Raw genomic sequence first — 18306 nt, 5'->3', positions numbered from 1 at the left:
CAGTCCGTTAGAGTGAAAGTACAACATTCTCAAAGTTAAGGATTCAAATCCTCGTCTTGTCCCGCTGAATTTTTGCACTAAAAAACTGTAATATGTTATATTTTGTTATAAACATTCCTTATAAACGTCCAGCAAGGTAAGATTTTCTTTTCAGAAATTGTTTGTCAAAGCTATAATCATGCTTGAAAAACAGTTTCTAATACATTTTTAGCAGTGGTACGGGGATCCTTCAAACAGGAGTCCAATGGAAACAATTATATTGATGACTTTGTATTTTGCAGTTACATAGCATTGTAGGATACCTAGTAATAAGATCTGACTGTGAAGACATCTGACTGCATACTTTACATTTGCATATCTGTTTTGTGAGGAATGTTCCAAGTGATAAATTATGACTGTTAGATAACTTCTATAATTTTGCATTTTTACAGTTGCATATTATTGTTTTGTACCGAGTAAACACGTCTGTTTATTATGATCGTGTGTTGACGACTTTACGTTTATGATTTTGTACTTTACAGTTGTGTATCAATAAGTCTGTGATGACGTCGGTGATTTTGTATTTTACAGTTGTCTATTATTGTTTTGTACTGAGTAACCATGGCTGTTGATTATTTATGTGTGTTGATATCTACGCTTTTGTATTTTACAGTTGTCTCTTATTGTTTTATACCGAGTTACCATGTCTGTTTATTATTTATGGGCGTTGATATCTACGATTTTGTACTTTACAGTTGTCTATTATTGTTCTGTACCGAGTATCCATGTCTGTTGATTATTTATGGGTGTTGATATCTACAATTTTGTATTTTACAGTTGTCTATGATTGTTTTGTACCGAGTTACCATGGCTGTTTATTATTTATGTGTGTTGATATCTACTATTTTGTATTTTACAGTTGTCTATGATTGTTTTGTACCGAGTTACCATGGCTGTTTATTATTTATGTGTGTTGATATCTGCGATTTTGTATTTTACAGTTGTCTCTTATTGTTTTATACCGAGTTACCATGTCTGTTTCTTCTTTATGTGTGTTGATATCTACTATTTTGTATTTTACAGTTGTCTGTTATTGTTTTGTACCGAGTTACCATGGCTGTTTATTATTTATGTGTGTTGATATCTACGATTTTGTATTTTACAGTTGCGTATCACAGTGTGGTCTCTCGTGACCAAGTCGGTGTCCTACATCCGCTATCCCAAGCAATGCCAGAAAGGTAAGACCTGTGGAGAATATGTCAGACCAAAGGTCAGAGGTCATACAGGCCAGGAAGAAGATTTTCATAAATGTCCCTTTCAACTTTCTTTCTTCTTCTTACTTGCATTGTTCTAAACTTAAACCATTTCACCAATGTAGACCATAATGGACTAATCAATATCAATGTATGGTAGAGTCTACTCCAGGTAAATAGGGGTGAAAGGGTTAATGTTTGCATTGATAAACATCAAACTATTTCATTGTGCTGCTTTTTATGTTGGAAGATGTGTGAGTTTAAAAAATGTTTACCCCCCTAATCAGTATTAATTGAAGGTAGACTACACGATATATAAACATTTACTGATCTTTTGAAACTCTTGTCAGAAAGAAAAAGTTCATGCAAAGGTTTGCTAAAGGCCCGTAAAAATACGTTTCTTATAACCTATTCATTGTTTTGTTTCCAGATATTTCATCCAATAGATATTTAGGGAATGTCTCACCTGCCATATACTGAATTTATAGGGTGTCGATTTGTAGGATTAATGGCCTTTGAGTAGTGTCGGCTGCGAGGAATTATCTGGGTCGGGTGTGTGGATTTCAAATGCTATTGATTGTCGTGAGACATAAATGTAAACAATGATAAGGAAAATTCTTCTTTTTCATGACAAAATGTAAGAAATTTGTAGCATTGTATATTCAACCACCTGTTTGTAAAGGGCATAACATATTTGACGTTATTGATAAATGTTTATGAAAGAGAGCTTTGTAAGTTTACCTGCTTCAATAAGAAGAGGCTGTTATACATATACTTGTCAACTTTTTTAAAATTTCCTTGGGGGAGTTTCTTCATGCTCAAAATTGAAATATAAGTAAAATGTGTGTATATACTCCCTAGAAACAAAATAACCCTTTAAAATGACATATTCTTTCAGATGAAATCATTAGATCTTAGAATATAGTTGAGCAAACTGACTGATTGAAAATACTAAATTTATGGGTCCAAAATTGGCAAGTATGAATATTTTTGTCAATATGGTTTGATTTTAAGTGGATATCACACATAATTAGAAGAAACATGTAATTTAATGTTGCAGTGTTTAACCATTATACATGTAAATTAATCCCTGTGGTGTATTATTGATTATGTTCATGAAAACATTGAAAATTTTATGGGTATATATATTTTGTTATTTTTTTTTATTGTCAATGAAAATGAGAATGATTTTCAAGGAAGCAGTAATACTCATCTTGGAAAAGGTTCATTTAAAATTGTTTAGTGGTCAAACAGTATTCATGATTATCTTGCCTATAAATTGATGTAATGTAAATTTCGGATTTAATATCTTTTCGTATTTTTTCTAGACCTGTGTTACAATAAGGATTCTAAGAATCTTTATAATGTTTCATAAAAATTAAAAACAGAATGTGATGCTTTGATGAGTACAGTTACCGATACAGCATGACACATTGGAATTTATATATACGAAAACCATTGAAGTATTAACATGACTAAGAAAAGATTAGAATATATTGGTATTATTTTCTAAAACTTGAAGTGGGGGTAGGTAATTAGATATTCTTGATATCAAGTACTTTTAAGAATCCCTGTACCACTCCCAGAAACTTTAACTAAGTGTTGGAAACTGTTTTGTCCGGCATGACTAAAGCCTTGATCAATAATTTCTGAAAAGGAAACCATACCTTATGGGACTTTCATGAAAAATCATAAAGATTAAATAAACAAAACATAATCAACAACAGTGTTCTGAGTGTATGGAAAAAAAATCAGTGGGGCTAGACCGGGGTTCGAACCCTGGACTTCAGATTGATGTACTATCACTGTAACTGACTGAGCTACCATGTCAACAGAGGTGTCCTGGCCCAACTGTGCTACAGTTATATCTAAACGGAAGTTAAGGGGAGGTTACTGTAGATTAGAAAAAAACCCACATTGCAGTGGGACAGGGATCCCTTAAGACAATCTTTGATAAAATATTCACTGACTATTTCAGTCTACCTTTTCTATCAGTTACTCCCTGAAGAAGTTCTGAATGTTGTATATGTTTTGCCTGCAATTATATTGAATTGATTTGAGCATAGACAATGATCTTTGTTCTTTATGAAAACAATAGATTGAAAATTATGATAATTAATAATCATATGGGTTGAAATATAACTGGTACTTATAGAGAAATATCACAGATATTCATTACAATGTCAGAAGCTTAACGTGATTTGTATATCAATGAAGACTGCACCTGGTCTTTTGATTTTCATGGATAACAAAGTCACAGGAAAACTTGTTTTGTGTTTAAATGATAAATAGATATAGGAACTATAAGTGAACTATTGAGATTTACATTATTCCTATGTATCTGCGTTTCTTCTTCAGAGGTTTATCATCTGCATCTTTTTTATTGTTTCATATCAAAGCTTATAGTATTATTTTGTTTAAGCATCCATTTCAGATAATAGAAAAAATATCATAAAATCTTAAAAGCTGTACATTGTATTTTTGAAGTAGCCATTTCAAAGTGTTAGACCAGGGGCAGTACTTGGGCTCAAGCATGGAATCTGTGCTCGATCCTACTTTCATGTAACTGGCTTAAAATCATGTCACACAGTCGAAGATTCAAGCTTAAACCTTGTAAACAATATTCTGCCCTTAGTATCTCCAAAAGTCTTCTGGATCATTGACAAAATATAAATTTTGATAGATTTATCACCAGAATAAGAAACTTGGCTTGAGCACAAAATCTGAGTTTGATCATTTCAATTGAATATGGGCCCAGGAAACCTTGCTAAAGAGTAAAATTATTTTAAACATGTCATTGATGCATTCTATTTGTGTGTTGTAGGTATGGACTTCAGTGTGGGAGGGAAGTATATGGCACTAGCTGAGAGACGAGACTGTAAAGACTACATCAGTATATTTACATGCAGTATGTGGGAGCTTGTCAAGGTACTGTCCTTGTGATCATTCTAATGATGCTTGTCCTAGAGGTGTTTTCTCCAGGTTTGAAAGGGGGGTGGGGGGGTGGGGGGAGGGCACTGATAGTGATATAGACAGATATAGTTGAGGGGGGCGGGGGTGTACAAAATCCCCATTTCTGGAGAAAACACTGCCTAGTATTACACCGCTATTAGCTTGATATGCCTTAAATGCTAAGGTTGATTTGTACAAAGCTACAACGACTGTTTAGATCCTTTACTGCTAAGGTTGAAATACCTGTCTGTATTTGTACAAAACTACAGAGATTGTTTAGACATCAGCTACCTAACTGTTTACTTATAATGGTAACATAAACTTTGTAGACATCAGGAATCAGATTATAAACTAGCATAACGATGCTGTAGACATCATTGATTATTCCTGTAAGATATCAGGGAGAATTTCTGAAAAATATTTGAGAGAATTTCTGAAAGATATTTGAGATAATTTCTGAAAGATATCAAAAGAATTTCGGTGAGATATCAAGGAGGATATCTGCACATTAAATCCTGTAAATTCTGTATATCTATACAAACACTTTTCCCAATCTTTTTGGTATTTCTACTACAGAATAATCCAGATTTACTAAACAAACTAACACATGAATAGGTTTTATATGTAATATCATAGCTTTTAAAATATTCTTGAAGCCAACTTAGAAAGATTTTGTTGGTATGAAATTTTTAATGTTGTTATATCCTATTTACAGCACTTTGAGACCGACACGGACGACCTTAGTGGCCTGGAGTGGTCCCCGGACGGTATGGTGCTGGGAGTTTGGGAGTCCCCTCTCTCCGTAAGTCCGTCTTTGTAGCACTACTCTATTTTGTATATAACCTATATTTTAATAATATAGGAGATGCACATTTTCAGGTTAATTTGCATTGAGAGATGTTTGTGAATTTTAACATTTTAAAATTATTAGTCTAGTTTGTTTAACAACATGTTATATGTGTGTCTGCTTTTTTCCCATTTCGCAAGTTAAAATCCCTGCAAAAAAGTTTATTGATGCATAAAAATGAAGGTAAATTTTCATGAAAAATTATGATATCAATGGACTTTTCATGAATTTTCGTGAAATTTAAAAAAAAAAAAAAAAATCAAAGAAGGTATAAGAGTACATAGGTATAAGAGTACATACACTTTGACCTACATTACAATTAGTGACTCTTCCTGCTCACAAGGAATCAGTGTTTGTCAGAAATTAGCATTTTAACACCTACCTCCAATAGACTATTATTTAAAAAGAGATCTGTACCCAAGTGAAGTGATGTAGCCCTCTTTTGTCATCCATACCCAAAGAAAGAAAGGCAACCCATTCTGACGAACTCAACTCTGGATTACGACAGAAATAACTACAGTGACTTTAAAGTATTGCTAGCTGCTTCAGATAGTGTTTTTATTATTTGCATAACTTACTGAAAAGTTTCCTTCTTTAAATAAATAAATGTTTATGTGCACATATGGTTGAAGCGGCAGTTAGATTCATTTAATTTGATTTTACATTTTTATGTCGTTCTTAATATTATGCTTGGGGAAAAGACGCTATATATATATATATATACAGTTGTGTCAGTGACTTGCATCTTTCAGTTAATCGAGTTTGAATTTTAATTTCAAAACCAGTCACTTCTTAAATGTCTAGCCAACGCTTATCATGACATTATCGCATTCAGTAATCGGCCAAAAATATCACCTCAGTAGCAAGCTTTTGAAATTGATAAAGATGTAGTTAATAGGTAAAAATGGGATAATTGAAAGCTTGATGGTCCTTACAATCGCTGCGGTGAATAAACTCACAACATCAAAGGAAGATGTAGCTGATTCTGAAATCGTTACATGACAAGGATCGTAATTTAGATATGATTCTGTATGTGATTAGTATATAATCATACTCAAGTGTCGGTTGGATTTTAAATTTTGAATTTGAGTTTTAACGTAATGCTTCATAAATGTTATAGTGTACATATATTAAATTATGTATACAGGCTATTGATGAAAACTAGTGGGACCTTTTTTTATTTGAGCCTGTTTAGACAAATATTGGGGTGTGCAGTGGGTATTTTTATTGTACTTTTAAAATGAGATTAAATTTATTCAGGTGGTTCGTTCTCATTAATGGCACATGATAGTTACAAAATAGATATTAGATTATAAATTCTTTCGTCGCATCTTCCTGACATGAATAGAAATTGATATTGAGATATACGATACATAATTTATATGAAAAAATTGTTTGTGTATGTGTTTTTATGCGCCCTTTACCTACAGATATTGAAGTAGTTGCTCCTACGTTTTCTTAATTGATATTCAAATAGATTCCTTTCATAACAAAATTGCTTTCGATAAAAGTTTGTCGAACATAACAAATGATTTGCGATAAGAATCAATCATAAGTTTTTCATTTCATCTCGTAGTGTTACTGGAGGTACTGAAAAAAGATCTATGAGTTTACTGAATATGATTGACCCCATTTCTATTTTGGAGAATCTGCTTTGTCACTGTACATGTCATTGAATGTCTTGACTGAGTTTATGATATTGATCAGAAGTGATACTTCTTTCAGTGACAAGCAATCTGTTGTATTTATGGTATACATTATTCCTTGTTTTAACCTGGAAGGTCTCAATTTTTCTAGCTTTGTGTATATATAAATATGTATGTATGTGAAAACACAGATGTTTGAAATTCATATTTAGAGAGTTTTAGGGAAGAAACTTAGAAAAAAACAGGTTTCAAAGCATCTTTATATTTTAGTACAATTTTGATTGTAGTTTATTGCCATCTATTTTACCACTAGCTGTGGGTGGTTCAAAATGTTTGACGGTGAAAGGGGTGCGTTTATTTGTCTTAGCAATTACAGATATTCCTCTATCTCAAGAATAAAATATTGGATGGAAACGTGATATTTTTGCCTTTAGATGTTTCAAGATTAATACACTGTACTTCAAGTATCAATCTAATAATTTTAAGTCATTGTACAAAAGTGTAACTTGAGTTGATCCCAGGGATACAACATACTCCAACTAGCATTTCATATGCTGAAGAAGGAAAATCACTATGTTGCTTTTAGGGGAGAGGGGGGAGTGAACCTTTTTTTGATAATTGATTCAGGATTGGAATTTGAATTTTTAGCTTGTTTCTTAATGTTTTTGATACCGTATTGTTGCTAATATTCACGAGGGTTTAAATTTCGCAAAATCAGAACCCTCGTGAATATTTTGAGATTGTCACCATAACTTCACACCTCCGTGATATCAGTTGACCTGAGGCTACTAGGTCAAAACATCGTTTTGAAAGAAGTACACACTATTCAAAATAATTAACAGATGAATTGAAATTAAAAAAAAAAATCAGACATACACAATAAAACTATTAGTCTACTTATATTGTGGGTCACAGCGAAACCAAGCATGATCAGAAATAGACATACAGAAATTGTGAGTTGCGAAATTAAACCCCCGCGAACAAGTTCAAGACACAAAATAGCGAAATTTTAATCCCGCGAAATTCAGCAGCTATACAGTATAAATAGGTATAAATCTCAGGAAAGAGATATACAGAACATATTGTTTTAAGACCCATTCCTGCAAAAGTGTGCACATGTTAAGTGTCCATTTCTATAGGGTGTAGTTTCGTTCATCAAATAGTCCATCCATACGTGAATCTTCAATCAGAACTGAATTTTTTTAATCGATTAATTCAGAAAAAAAATAGAACTGAAATATAAGTAATAGAGAACATGAGATAAACAGATCAAACTACGCTCTCTGTATCAGGTCCTATTACTTGTTGTTGATTTGTAAAATGATATAAATGTTATTTACATATATACTGAATCAACAAACTATTGGTAGGTAATACATAAAATAAGACAAGCATGGTTAGCTTCAATAGAAATATTATTATAAATTTCTCCTTTAAATTGTACTTTAATCCCTAACTTACTGAACATGTGTAAAGTTGTCAGTGATTATCTGCAGACAATACAAGTGAAATAACCTGAATAAGCCTGATACAGAGATTCTATTATTTAAAGGTCTTTAGAAAAAATTAAAATTAAAATTAAAGGTCATCTGGAAAATTGTTTATATGATTAATTAAGCTGATAATGCTTCGAACAACTCATTGAGGTTATCAATGAATTAAACATTTAACTTTTAAATTATTCATTTAGACAAGTAAAACCTGATATCTGAAATTGGAGGTTATGCAATAAAATATTTTAGTGTCCACCTTAAACATTATAATCGTCGGGGAGAGATTTCAAGATTTTCAAAATAGCCCAACCCAAAATGTGGGCATTTAAACCTCCTGTGTGATTAAAGCATAAATCACACACTTTAGTTGTTTGATATTGCAGAATTAAGTTCATAATTGGCTCAAGTCCATGTTAAATTGTTTTGAATAAATAATGATAGAATTGTAAAATTAAAAATCAGTGATGTATAAATTTTGTTTTTGTAAATTCAAAATTTAATATTCTACTACGCAATTTATTCACATGAAGTGAGTTTATGTATATGTTTTATATGTATGAAGTTATTGATGATTAAAGCCTTTATCACTTTTTTTTTTCTGGATATGTGGGTAAGGATAGTTCTACTGACTCTTTTGTTGGGAACTTTCCACAGTAAGATTGGAAAATATTGAAATGATTTGTAATTGATCTAGTCATATCCATAAACAATATTCAAATGCTTATACTTAACTCATTCACCCCTGAAGACACATTTGAACTCTTCCAGTTCACAGGTTGGAATAGTTCATTATGAAATTTCAGGGGTGAATAAATTAAACAATTCAGAGTGATTTGTTAAAAGGATTCCTCAGATTTCTCAAAAATTGGGAGGGGATGGGAATGATTTAATCTCTTCCTTAAATCCAAGGGTGCTTTCCTGTAGAAAAAATTCAGTTATTAAATTCCCTTTTTTAAGAAACGTTTCTGAAACTTATGCCCATTCTGTGTTTCCATCAGACATCTGACTCAGCATCAGAATTAACACATCACTACAAGGGAGGTAACTCTACTAAATATAATCATCGTTTTATGATATTGTTTTGATTGGGAGTTTGGTTCAACAGAATCATTTAAGTACATCCCTGAATTTCAAAATGTTTGATGGCAAAAAAACAGTCTTTTTATTTTTTAGACATTCACTCAAAATGTACAAGTGCCTTGAAATGTATGGAGACATTTACAAAGTCTGACTAAAGCTATCCAAGTTGTATGTCAGAATAACTATTTATTTTGCTGCCATCTTGTAGGTAGCTGATGTATTTAATTTTCTCTAAAGAAACATTCTGAAGTTGTAAGTAAATTTTGAAGTATTGGAGGTTTATACAAAACCTTTTTTCACATATAAAACGTTATGTTAGTATCTTGCTATAATGATATAGGTGTTACCAGCACCAAATAGTATGCCAACTTTAAAAATATTTTGTCACTGCGACAGTCGACACTAAAAAATGCATTTAGAAAGAATTTCTTTTTGGAATGAGACTATTATCATAATGATTACAGCCATGTACAAAAGCATGTGTACTAAAAAAATTGTATCAACAAATTGTATTAAAAATTACAAACATGGAAATCTGGTCCAAACTTGGCAATACAAGGTCTTAAGACAGAGGCACATGTCAGTGGTATTAAACTGAAGAGAAGGTGTTTTGTGACCTTGAATGTATTTTGAGACTCTATATATTTGACATTTTTAAACAAATCAGGAATGAAAAAGGGGGTTGAATGTTGCATCGAATAAGTTGAGGAGATGAAAGCTATACCTGGTCATCAATAAGTGTTTTTCTGTTCAGATGTTGACATTCAATTTTTCTAGTCAGTATAAGATGGAAGCCTGTATTTGTTGTAAGGCCCAAAATAACAGGCTTGTGGAAATCAGATCCCACTTCTGTAAAGTGTTTCTCTGTATAAGTGGCCAACTCACCGGCTAGGGAAAAGATTAGGGGAATGTTATCACTGGTATGTCAGTCTGTTTGACCACATGTGACAGTGGTGGTTGGCGACTTTGTTGTCTCTCAAGGTCGAAGTTCAAGTTCAGGTGTAATGTAGCCGTCTTTATTATGATAACTTTGTATGGGCTCACCTTGTCTTCAGCTGTTACAATAGTTAAACATCCCATGTGTATGTAACCAATACTGGGTAGTAGAATAATGCTTGCATTGCTAGCTACATAGAATACTTGGTTGCTTATAAAATGTTACAGCCTCAATATATTGCTCTTTTAGAACTCATTTACTGCCAATATGTTTCACGTTTCCCTTTTCCTCTTTTGTTCACAATTTGAAATTTGATATTTGCTCTATTAGTTAGTGTTTAATTTCCTAGTTCTCTTTTATAAGGAGATACAGGTGTTCTATATAGTAATCATGGTGTCTGTCTGTCTGTCCATCATTCCATCTGCCTGTTTGTCGACACTTTTGTTTCCTTGCTATCTTAGAATCCAAAAGATTGACATTTTTGAAATTTGATATGATGATACACTGTGATGTATTGATGAGCAAAATGGGTGTAAAAAGTTTCTAAGGTCAAGGTCATTATTACGTTAAAAAGAAAACCAGGGGGCGTGGTATGGTAAGGTACATCACAGTGCCCTTGCTGTCCTGTCATTGTTCTAGACTGTTTATAAATCTTGAGAGAAAATGCTATCATCTTCTTCCAGAGTCCGTTCATTCTGACAATTTTGGGCAGTGAACAGACCACCTTTTTGTACTCTCATAGCTATCAACCATTCTTCATTAGGAGGGAGACACCCTCATTTTGACAAAAGTTTACAAATCTACTTTGAAACTCTGTCATTCAAGTCCAAACTCACACAAACTCAAAATCTACATCCTGTTGTGAAATGATCTCCTAGTTACTGCAGGGTGTGTGTAATGATCATAACAGGTGAGTCTGAATCAAATGATCTCCTAGTTACTAAAGGGTGTGTGTAATGATCATAACAGGTGAGTCTGAATCAAATGATCTCCTAGTTACTACAGGGTGTGTGTGATGATCATAACAGGGGTGTCTGAATCAAATGATCTCCTAGTTACTGCAGGGTGCGTGTGATGATCATAACAGGTGTGTCTGACTCAAATGATCTCCTAGTTACTACAGGGTGTGTGTGATCATCATAACAGGTGTGTCTGAATCAAATGATCTCCCAGTTACTACAGGGTGTGTGTGATGATCTTAACAGGTGTGTCTGAATCAAATGATCTCCGAGTTACTGCAGGGTGTGTGTGATGATCATAACAGGTGTGTGTAAATCAAATGAATTCTTTTTGGAGTTATTTGATACATAAAAATGGAAAGATAAATTGAGCAAAGCAGTATCAGTCACGTTTCAAGCACTTTCTCCCTCATTCAAAATGTGGAATTGGGGAGATCTCCCTCAGTGGAGGTTTCAGATGTTGACACCTATGTACTCTGCAGCAGATCTAATCACTCTTGTTGTCCGTCAGCAGAATGACCTCAGAACCTGTCCCTATGACCTTGCAACCCATAGAAATCTACAGCAGCTTTTAGAGTAGCCAGAGGCATTAGCTTTTAATGTGTTAACAGACCTAAAGTAAAACCCATCAAGTGTTATGTGGGCCCTTAATTGGCTATATACTACCAACGTATAACAGTAGGTAATACATGGTTGAACTTTCAACTACATGGAAGTTTTAAGTGCTTGTTAAAATCATAAATGAACTTTTGTGAATTACATCAAGAGTCCTCAAGTTACTTCAGGCTAATAATGAATTTATATGAAAAAGTGTGTAACAATACACACTCAAGGTTCAGTTATTTATAGCTATTTATATGTGTAGGCACCAGACTGATTAACTTGACTGCTTGTATATAAGTACTATATCATTTCTAATTTAATAATCAAAAACTTGCAATTATTACTAATGAAGCAAGTAATTATGTTAACAAATAAGTTTTAGGGAAAGTATTGTTATGGTATCAGTCTACCCCATTCTGGTCTGTAGAAATAAGTTTTTATTCGGAAAAATGACTTTTTACTCAAGTTTCTAAGGTTGGTGGTGTAAAAAGTGGAACTAAACTGGGTTTTTCTATCAAAATAGTTGTAGTTTAACTTGGTCTCAAAGGCTAGTGGCCTGATATCTATAACTTAACTTGGTTTCTGAGGCTAGTAGCATGATAAACGAAGCTTAACTTGGTTTCTGAGGCTAGTAGCATGATAAACGAAGCTTAACTTGGTTTCTGAGGCTAGTAGCATGATAAACGAAGCTTAACTTGGTCTCAAAGGCTAGTGGCCTGATATCTATAACTTAACTTGGTTTCTGAGGCTAGTGACCTGATAGTTGTGCCTTAACTTGGTTTCAGTGTTACTTGCACGATAGCCATAGCTAAACTTGGTTTCTGAGGCTAGTGGCCTGATATCTATACTTTAACTTGGTTTCTGATGCTAGTTGCACGATAGCCATAGCTAAACTTGGTTTCTGAGGCTTGTGGCCTGATATCTATAGCTTAACTTGGTTTCAGTGCTAGTTGCACAATAGCCATAGCTAAACTTGGTTTCTTCGGCTAGTGGCATGATAACTAGCGTAAGGATCCCTGTACCACTACCAACTACTATCTAAGTACTTTTTCTGGCATGACTAAAGATTTGATAAATCGTTTCTGAAAAAGAAATCATACCTTGCGGGACATGTACGAGAAACAGTTAAGATGAAATAAACAAAATATAATCCAAAACAATATTCTGAATATAAAACAAGTCATCGGGGCTAGACTGGGATTCGAACCCCAGACTTCAGATAGATATTTTTTCACTCTAACGGACTGAGCCAACACTAGCGTCCTGGCCCAACTGTGTTACAGTTATATCCCAACGGAAGTTAAAGGGAGATAACTGTGCATAGGAAAAACCACAGTGCAGTGGGACAAAGATCCTTAAAAGGATTTCAAAGGCTAGTTACACTATAGCTGTTATACAGAGTTAAAACAGAACTGGGTTACTGACGCTGGCTGCATCTGAGGCTTATGGCACATACAGATATAATGCGACCTGTATAAGCAACTTAGCAATGCACATACAGTATAATATAGACTACCAGTAGTCTATTTTGCCCTTGATAACCTCCAAAGGATCTGTCCATAGAAAAGAGGTAAACATCAATTAGTACTGGGATTTTGTTAAAGTATTATAGCATCTGAAAGAAAGGTTATTTTCCTAATTTGTAAAGCACTGAGGCATGGCAGAGAACCCTTGTGTATAACTATGTATCTGTGTCGCCTCGCTGTACTGTGATATCCTCTTTCGACAAGAGCATTTCTAACATTAATGCTATAATCCTAGTGTATCTTGTTACAGAACATAAAATTCTACGAGCCATTTCCTGAGCCATTTCCTGGAATGTGGTGTTTGTGATATTTAGAGTAGGTACCCGTCACCTATCCGCCACTTAACACCTGTGGCATGATTTAAAAATCCTGGATGTCATTTACAGAGTTTTAACAGTTCGTAATGATATACAGTTTTGTACTCAATAATACATGAGGTGGAAATGGTCACTCACGTTTGGGTGTCGCAATATTTATTAACAGTCCATCTTAACAGGAAGTTTAAGTGTGTAGGTTTTAAGTATAAAAGTTGATGCAAATGTTAACTTGTAAGTTTTAGGATTGTTGGCATTGAATAAAATGTACATGTGTTTGAATACTAAATAAAGGAAAGGGAACCTTCAATATTGTTCCATATTTGGGCATGTAGATAGATTGGAGTCAACGATATGAGACAACTTAAGCAAAATCCACAACACTGGCTGCAAGGGCCAAGATGTTCATATTTGAATAATTGTAAGTTCCACTGCTTTTCATTGAGTTGTATAAGTCACACTCTGCATGCATCAGTTAAGTCCAATGTTATAATCCATGAAGAAAGGTTTTCATAAACCCAGCCATCCTAAACATTATCAAAGTTCTAGACAGAACATTTTTTGTTTGTTTGTTTGTTAAATTTTTGAAAGGTACACAATATCACAGAAAAATCATGCACATACACATCGTAAACCACAGATGACTTCAGATTTAAGACTTAGAATTTAGTATTTGAAAAAAGACAGATTACTGTTTAAGTATCTTATAAATCATCAACTTTAACTTTAATCAGCTTAAGATAACAATAGGGAGAATACCAGTATTGGACAGCCAGACACCGACAGACAAAGTACTCTACCTCAAACAGACAAGGCCAGGACATAATACAAGAAAACCAAGCTTAGCCCACACCTTAACTTGTATCTTGTCCGTTATAATAGACAGCAAGTGTCTTCTACTGGTCAGAGATACAGCCTCGTCACTTTTTATTTAGAAATATTAAAAAAAAAAAAAAAAGTTTTATAATCACAACGTTTTTCCGATATGGACAAGAACATATACTTCATGATAGCTACACACCTATTTCTACATCAAATTGTAGGTTATCTATGTTAATTCTTAATTAAACACTCACTTGGTCGACTTTAATTAAGCGATGTGCATACAGTGCCTTACTAGTCGTACAGTTGTGTAATGGACTGGACTAATGCTAATTTAAAGTCCTTGTGTAATTATGATAAACTAATTTCAATATTTATTTTAAAATGTTAATCATAACTGGAACATGCCTGAACTAACAGTAAGCCTTTATTGAATTCCAAAAGCAATCGGGCCATTACCAGATTCAACAAGTTCCAACATTGAATATTTATATATGAATTCCAATCACTTGGTGATCAATATTGAGCCAAAATCAATTAAACTTAAGCAGATGTAAATGAAATTAAATTCAGTTGGGGAAGTGACGGCCATACAGTGCATATATATGTGAGACAGTGACTGTGAGGAATCAACTCTTTGGAAGTAAAAAAATACTGGAAAGAGGATACAGGGATATATTGACACATGTTACTGTAAAAAAACATCTGTCCTGTGTCAAGATTTCGAATGGAGCAACGATGGGATCTCAGCAGGCAAGGTAAAGGATAGTGAATTGTATTTTTCATTTGTTTTGCTTTGTACAGAGGGGGACATTTCTTAGATAGACAGTTTGGCATCAAAAAGTTATAAGGGCATTACTCAAAGGGTTCACACTTGCTCAACTTATTATACATCACGAATAGTTTCAGAACTGGTACTAGAAAATATTTCCTGGTGCAGATACTTAAAACTTTCAATACTACACAAGTACACAGAACTTTGCTCTGATTTTCTGGTATAAGTTACTGGAAAAAAATATAAAGATCACTTACCTACAGTTGGGGTTGTAGTTGTATGATGAATTCTGCATACATGATGGAGGAGGGGCGGGTATGTGTGGATTCATTCCCTCCCCTCCATATGGCATCTGTTGACGGAGATTCCAGATAGGTACCTGGGGGGCATTGCTGATGGGGGTCATTCCAGGCATTTCGGACGGCATGGAGGTACAGAAATGTACCGCCAAGGATGGACGGATGGAATGTTTAAATTCCTCGGGAACACAAAATAAAAATGTTCACTTGTTACTCCCTGGACGGATGAGCACAGTATCCTCCTTGAGGAACACAAATACTTGAGCAGGTGTTGTTGACAGATTCAGTCCTAAAGCAGGTGTACCCGTCTCCTTATCTACCTCTCCTCAGCTAATTCACTGTAGGGAAAAAATTGGGTATCCTCATTAGTTTGAAATAGAGTTGGTCACGCTCGAATTGAGACTGTCACTCTTCAATGAATCCACTTATCGCATGATAGATCTGCGGGGAAGCACATACTTAGTTAAAAGTTTTCTTCAGGTGAGAACTTTTGTTTGTGGTATATTGGGATCTGGACATAAACGTAGATGTGTGGTGTACATGTGTATTTAGGTTATGTGTTTGTGTCCTCCTGTCTCTACTTAGTGTAGGAGAAGCAGAACAAAGCATACACAAGTCTTCAAAGCATGCGGAGAGAAGGGTCGAGGGGTTAGCGAAACACAACACCAAGAGAGTTAGGGTTCTATATAGGAGATTATCCAAGCATGAAATGCTTGATAGGTAGGGTATATACATATACCTACACCTTGTCTATTATGCAACCTCATCTGTTGATGACAAGACTTTTTGTTGATGTGTGTTGTCATGGCAACGCTTAGACTGAGCCAGTCAGAGTCCTGCTGTTTCAACTGATAAATACATTTTCAAGTTTGAATGCATATTAACCGACAAGGCTGGTTTGTCAATACTTATCTGTCACAATTTTTTTCAGGACAGATGTTTTGTAAATATATTGTCCTATATGTTTATCAGGTATTTAAATTTTGAACCAGGTTCCTAAATGTTGAAGTGAACACCTCACTGCTTAAATTTGAAATATCTTAAAGTTGTGTATCTCTTATCAGTTTTCTGATATAGATAACAAAGTCTTGTTTTTTGAAAGATTTATTTAAAAAAAAAAAAAAATCAAGTTCAGTAACATAGGATCTGTGTAACTCATCAGTGTAGCACACCTTTCAACTTTTTTTTTTAGTCAAGTGCATTCACATAGAACACACAAAAATGAACCTGCACAGTTTGGCAGTATTAATAGTATTTTGTTTATATTGCCACAAATAAGGATTATAGCTGTCACTGATTTCAAATTTGAATCTCTTGAGGTTCATTATAGACATATTTTACTGTATCTGAAGAGTACTAAAATTGGATAAATTTTTGGCACACATGTGATGCACAATTTCTGGTGTCAGGACGATGTATAGGGGTCTTCAGGGGATGACATATATTTGGTATGACCACTCTTAGAAAATGGTTAGAAATTCATGGTTGACCCAAGATGGTGTAATATATGATGAATTGTTCATCTAATATTATACCAGGAATGAAGTTTTAAGATTATATTACTATGGAATTAACATATGGGTCACCTGAATATCACTTAAGATGTTATGGTACCTTCTTTCCAGAAGAGTTCTACTTAAAGAAACACTGTGATTTCTTTTATTTTAATTGTAATATGGACTTTATCAGATAGTTGATGACATATTAGAAATGTCCCCTGAAATGTATGCATGGGGAACATTACTTACAAAAAAACAAAAACAAAAGGAGATAACTCTCACTCATTTCAAAGTTTAATATTTGTAGGTAGCATATTGCCTTAAAGTGGGAAAATATTTTTTCAGATATTTAATGTATTAGTCAGTGAAAGGATTGAATAAATAAGAGAACTTACAATTTATGTACTTATAAAAAAATGAGTGTTAAATGAATATGTCAAATTTTCGCCATTATTCTGTTTGTTTTTATGTGAACTTTGGAGATTGGTTGAGGTGCCATGTTTAAAGTGGTGCCTTGAATGGAAATCAACAGTTTAGAATATTTGAACTCTTTTAGAAGTGAGGATGAATATTGTTTCTTTCCTGAACAGGAAAATCTCATAAGTTAAATTGTTGAGACTTTTTACCCTGAACTTGGAAAAAATCTCACACGAGTCCCAGTGTGAGACTTGCTACCCTGAACAGGAAAGTGTCATAAGTCCCAGTGTGAGCCTTGCTACCCTGAACAGGAAAGTGTCATAAGTCCCAGTGTGAGACTTGCTACCCTGAAAAGGAAAGTGTCATAAGTCCCAGTGTGAGACTTGCTACCCTTAACAGGAAAGTGTCATAAGTCCCAGTGTGAGACTTGCTACCCTGAAAAGGAAAGTGTCATAAGTCCCAGTGTGAGACTTGCTACCCTTAACAGGAAAGTGTCATAAGTCCCAGTGTGAGACTTGCTACCCTGAAAAGGAAAGTGTCATAAGTCCCAGTGTGAGACTTGCTACCCTTAACAGGAAAGTGTCATAAGTCCCAGTGTGAGACTTGCTACCCTGAAAAGGAAAGTGTCATAAGTCCCAGTGTGAGACTTGCTAACCTGAACAGGAAAGTGTCATAAGTCCCAGTGTGAGCCTTGCTACCCTGAACAGGAAAGTGTCATAAGTCCCAGTGTGAGACTTGCTACCCTGAAAAGGAAAGTGTCATAAGTCCCAGTGTGAGACTTGCTACCCTGAAAAGGAAAGTGTCATAAGTCCCAGTGTGAGACTTGCTCCCCTGAACAGGAAAGTGTCATAAGTCCCAGTGTGATACTTGCTACCCTGAACAGGAAAGTGTCATAAGTCCCAGTG

The 18306-nt window shown here is 34.3% G+C and overlaps 2 protein-coding genes across 2 annotated transcripts in view; one reads left to right on the top strand and one right to left on the bottom strand.

Annotated features, from left to right (window-relative positions):
• Positions 1 to 18306, top strand: part of LOC110448243 (WD repeat-containing protein WRAP73-like) — a 65886-nt gene that overhangs the window by 12332 nt on the left and 35248 nt on the right. The window contains exons 5-7 of the mRNA XM_021494396.1: positions 1145 to 1217; positions 4057 to 4160; positions 4900 to 4986. Coding sequence (XP_021350071.1) covers positions 1145 to 1217; positions 4057 to 4160; positions 4900 to 4986 — 264 coding nt within the window. The remainder of the gene's footprint in view (positions 1 to 1144; positions 1218 to 4056; positions 4161 to 4899; positions 4987 to 18306) is intronic.
• The window catches only part of LOC110448242 (tumor protein 63-like), a 63786-nt gene that overhangs the window by 32339 nt on the left and 13141 nt on the right, over positions 1 to 18306 (bottom strand). The window contains exon 3 of the mRNA XM_021494392.1: positions 15444 to 15823. Coding sequence (XP_021350067.1) covers positions 15444 to 15613 — 170 coding nt within the window. The 5' untranslated portion in view covers positions 15614 to 15823. The remainder of the gene's footprint in view (positions 1 to 15443; positions 15824 to 18306) is intronic.

The sequence above is a fragment of the Mizuhopecten yessoensis genome, unplaced genomic scaffold, assembly GCF_002113885.1.
Source record: "Mizuhopecten yessoensis strain PY_sf001 unplaced genomic scaffold, ASM211388v2 scaffold3961, whole genome shotgun sequence".
In the NCBI taxonomy this organism is placed as follows: Eukaryota; Metazoa; Mollusca; class Bivalvia; order Pectinida; family Pectinidae; genus Mizuhopecten; species Mizuhopecten yessoensis.
This window is presented reverse-complemented; position numbering and strand designations above follow the sequence as displayed.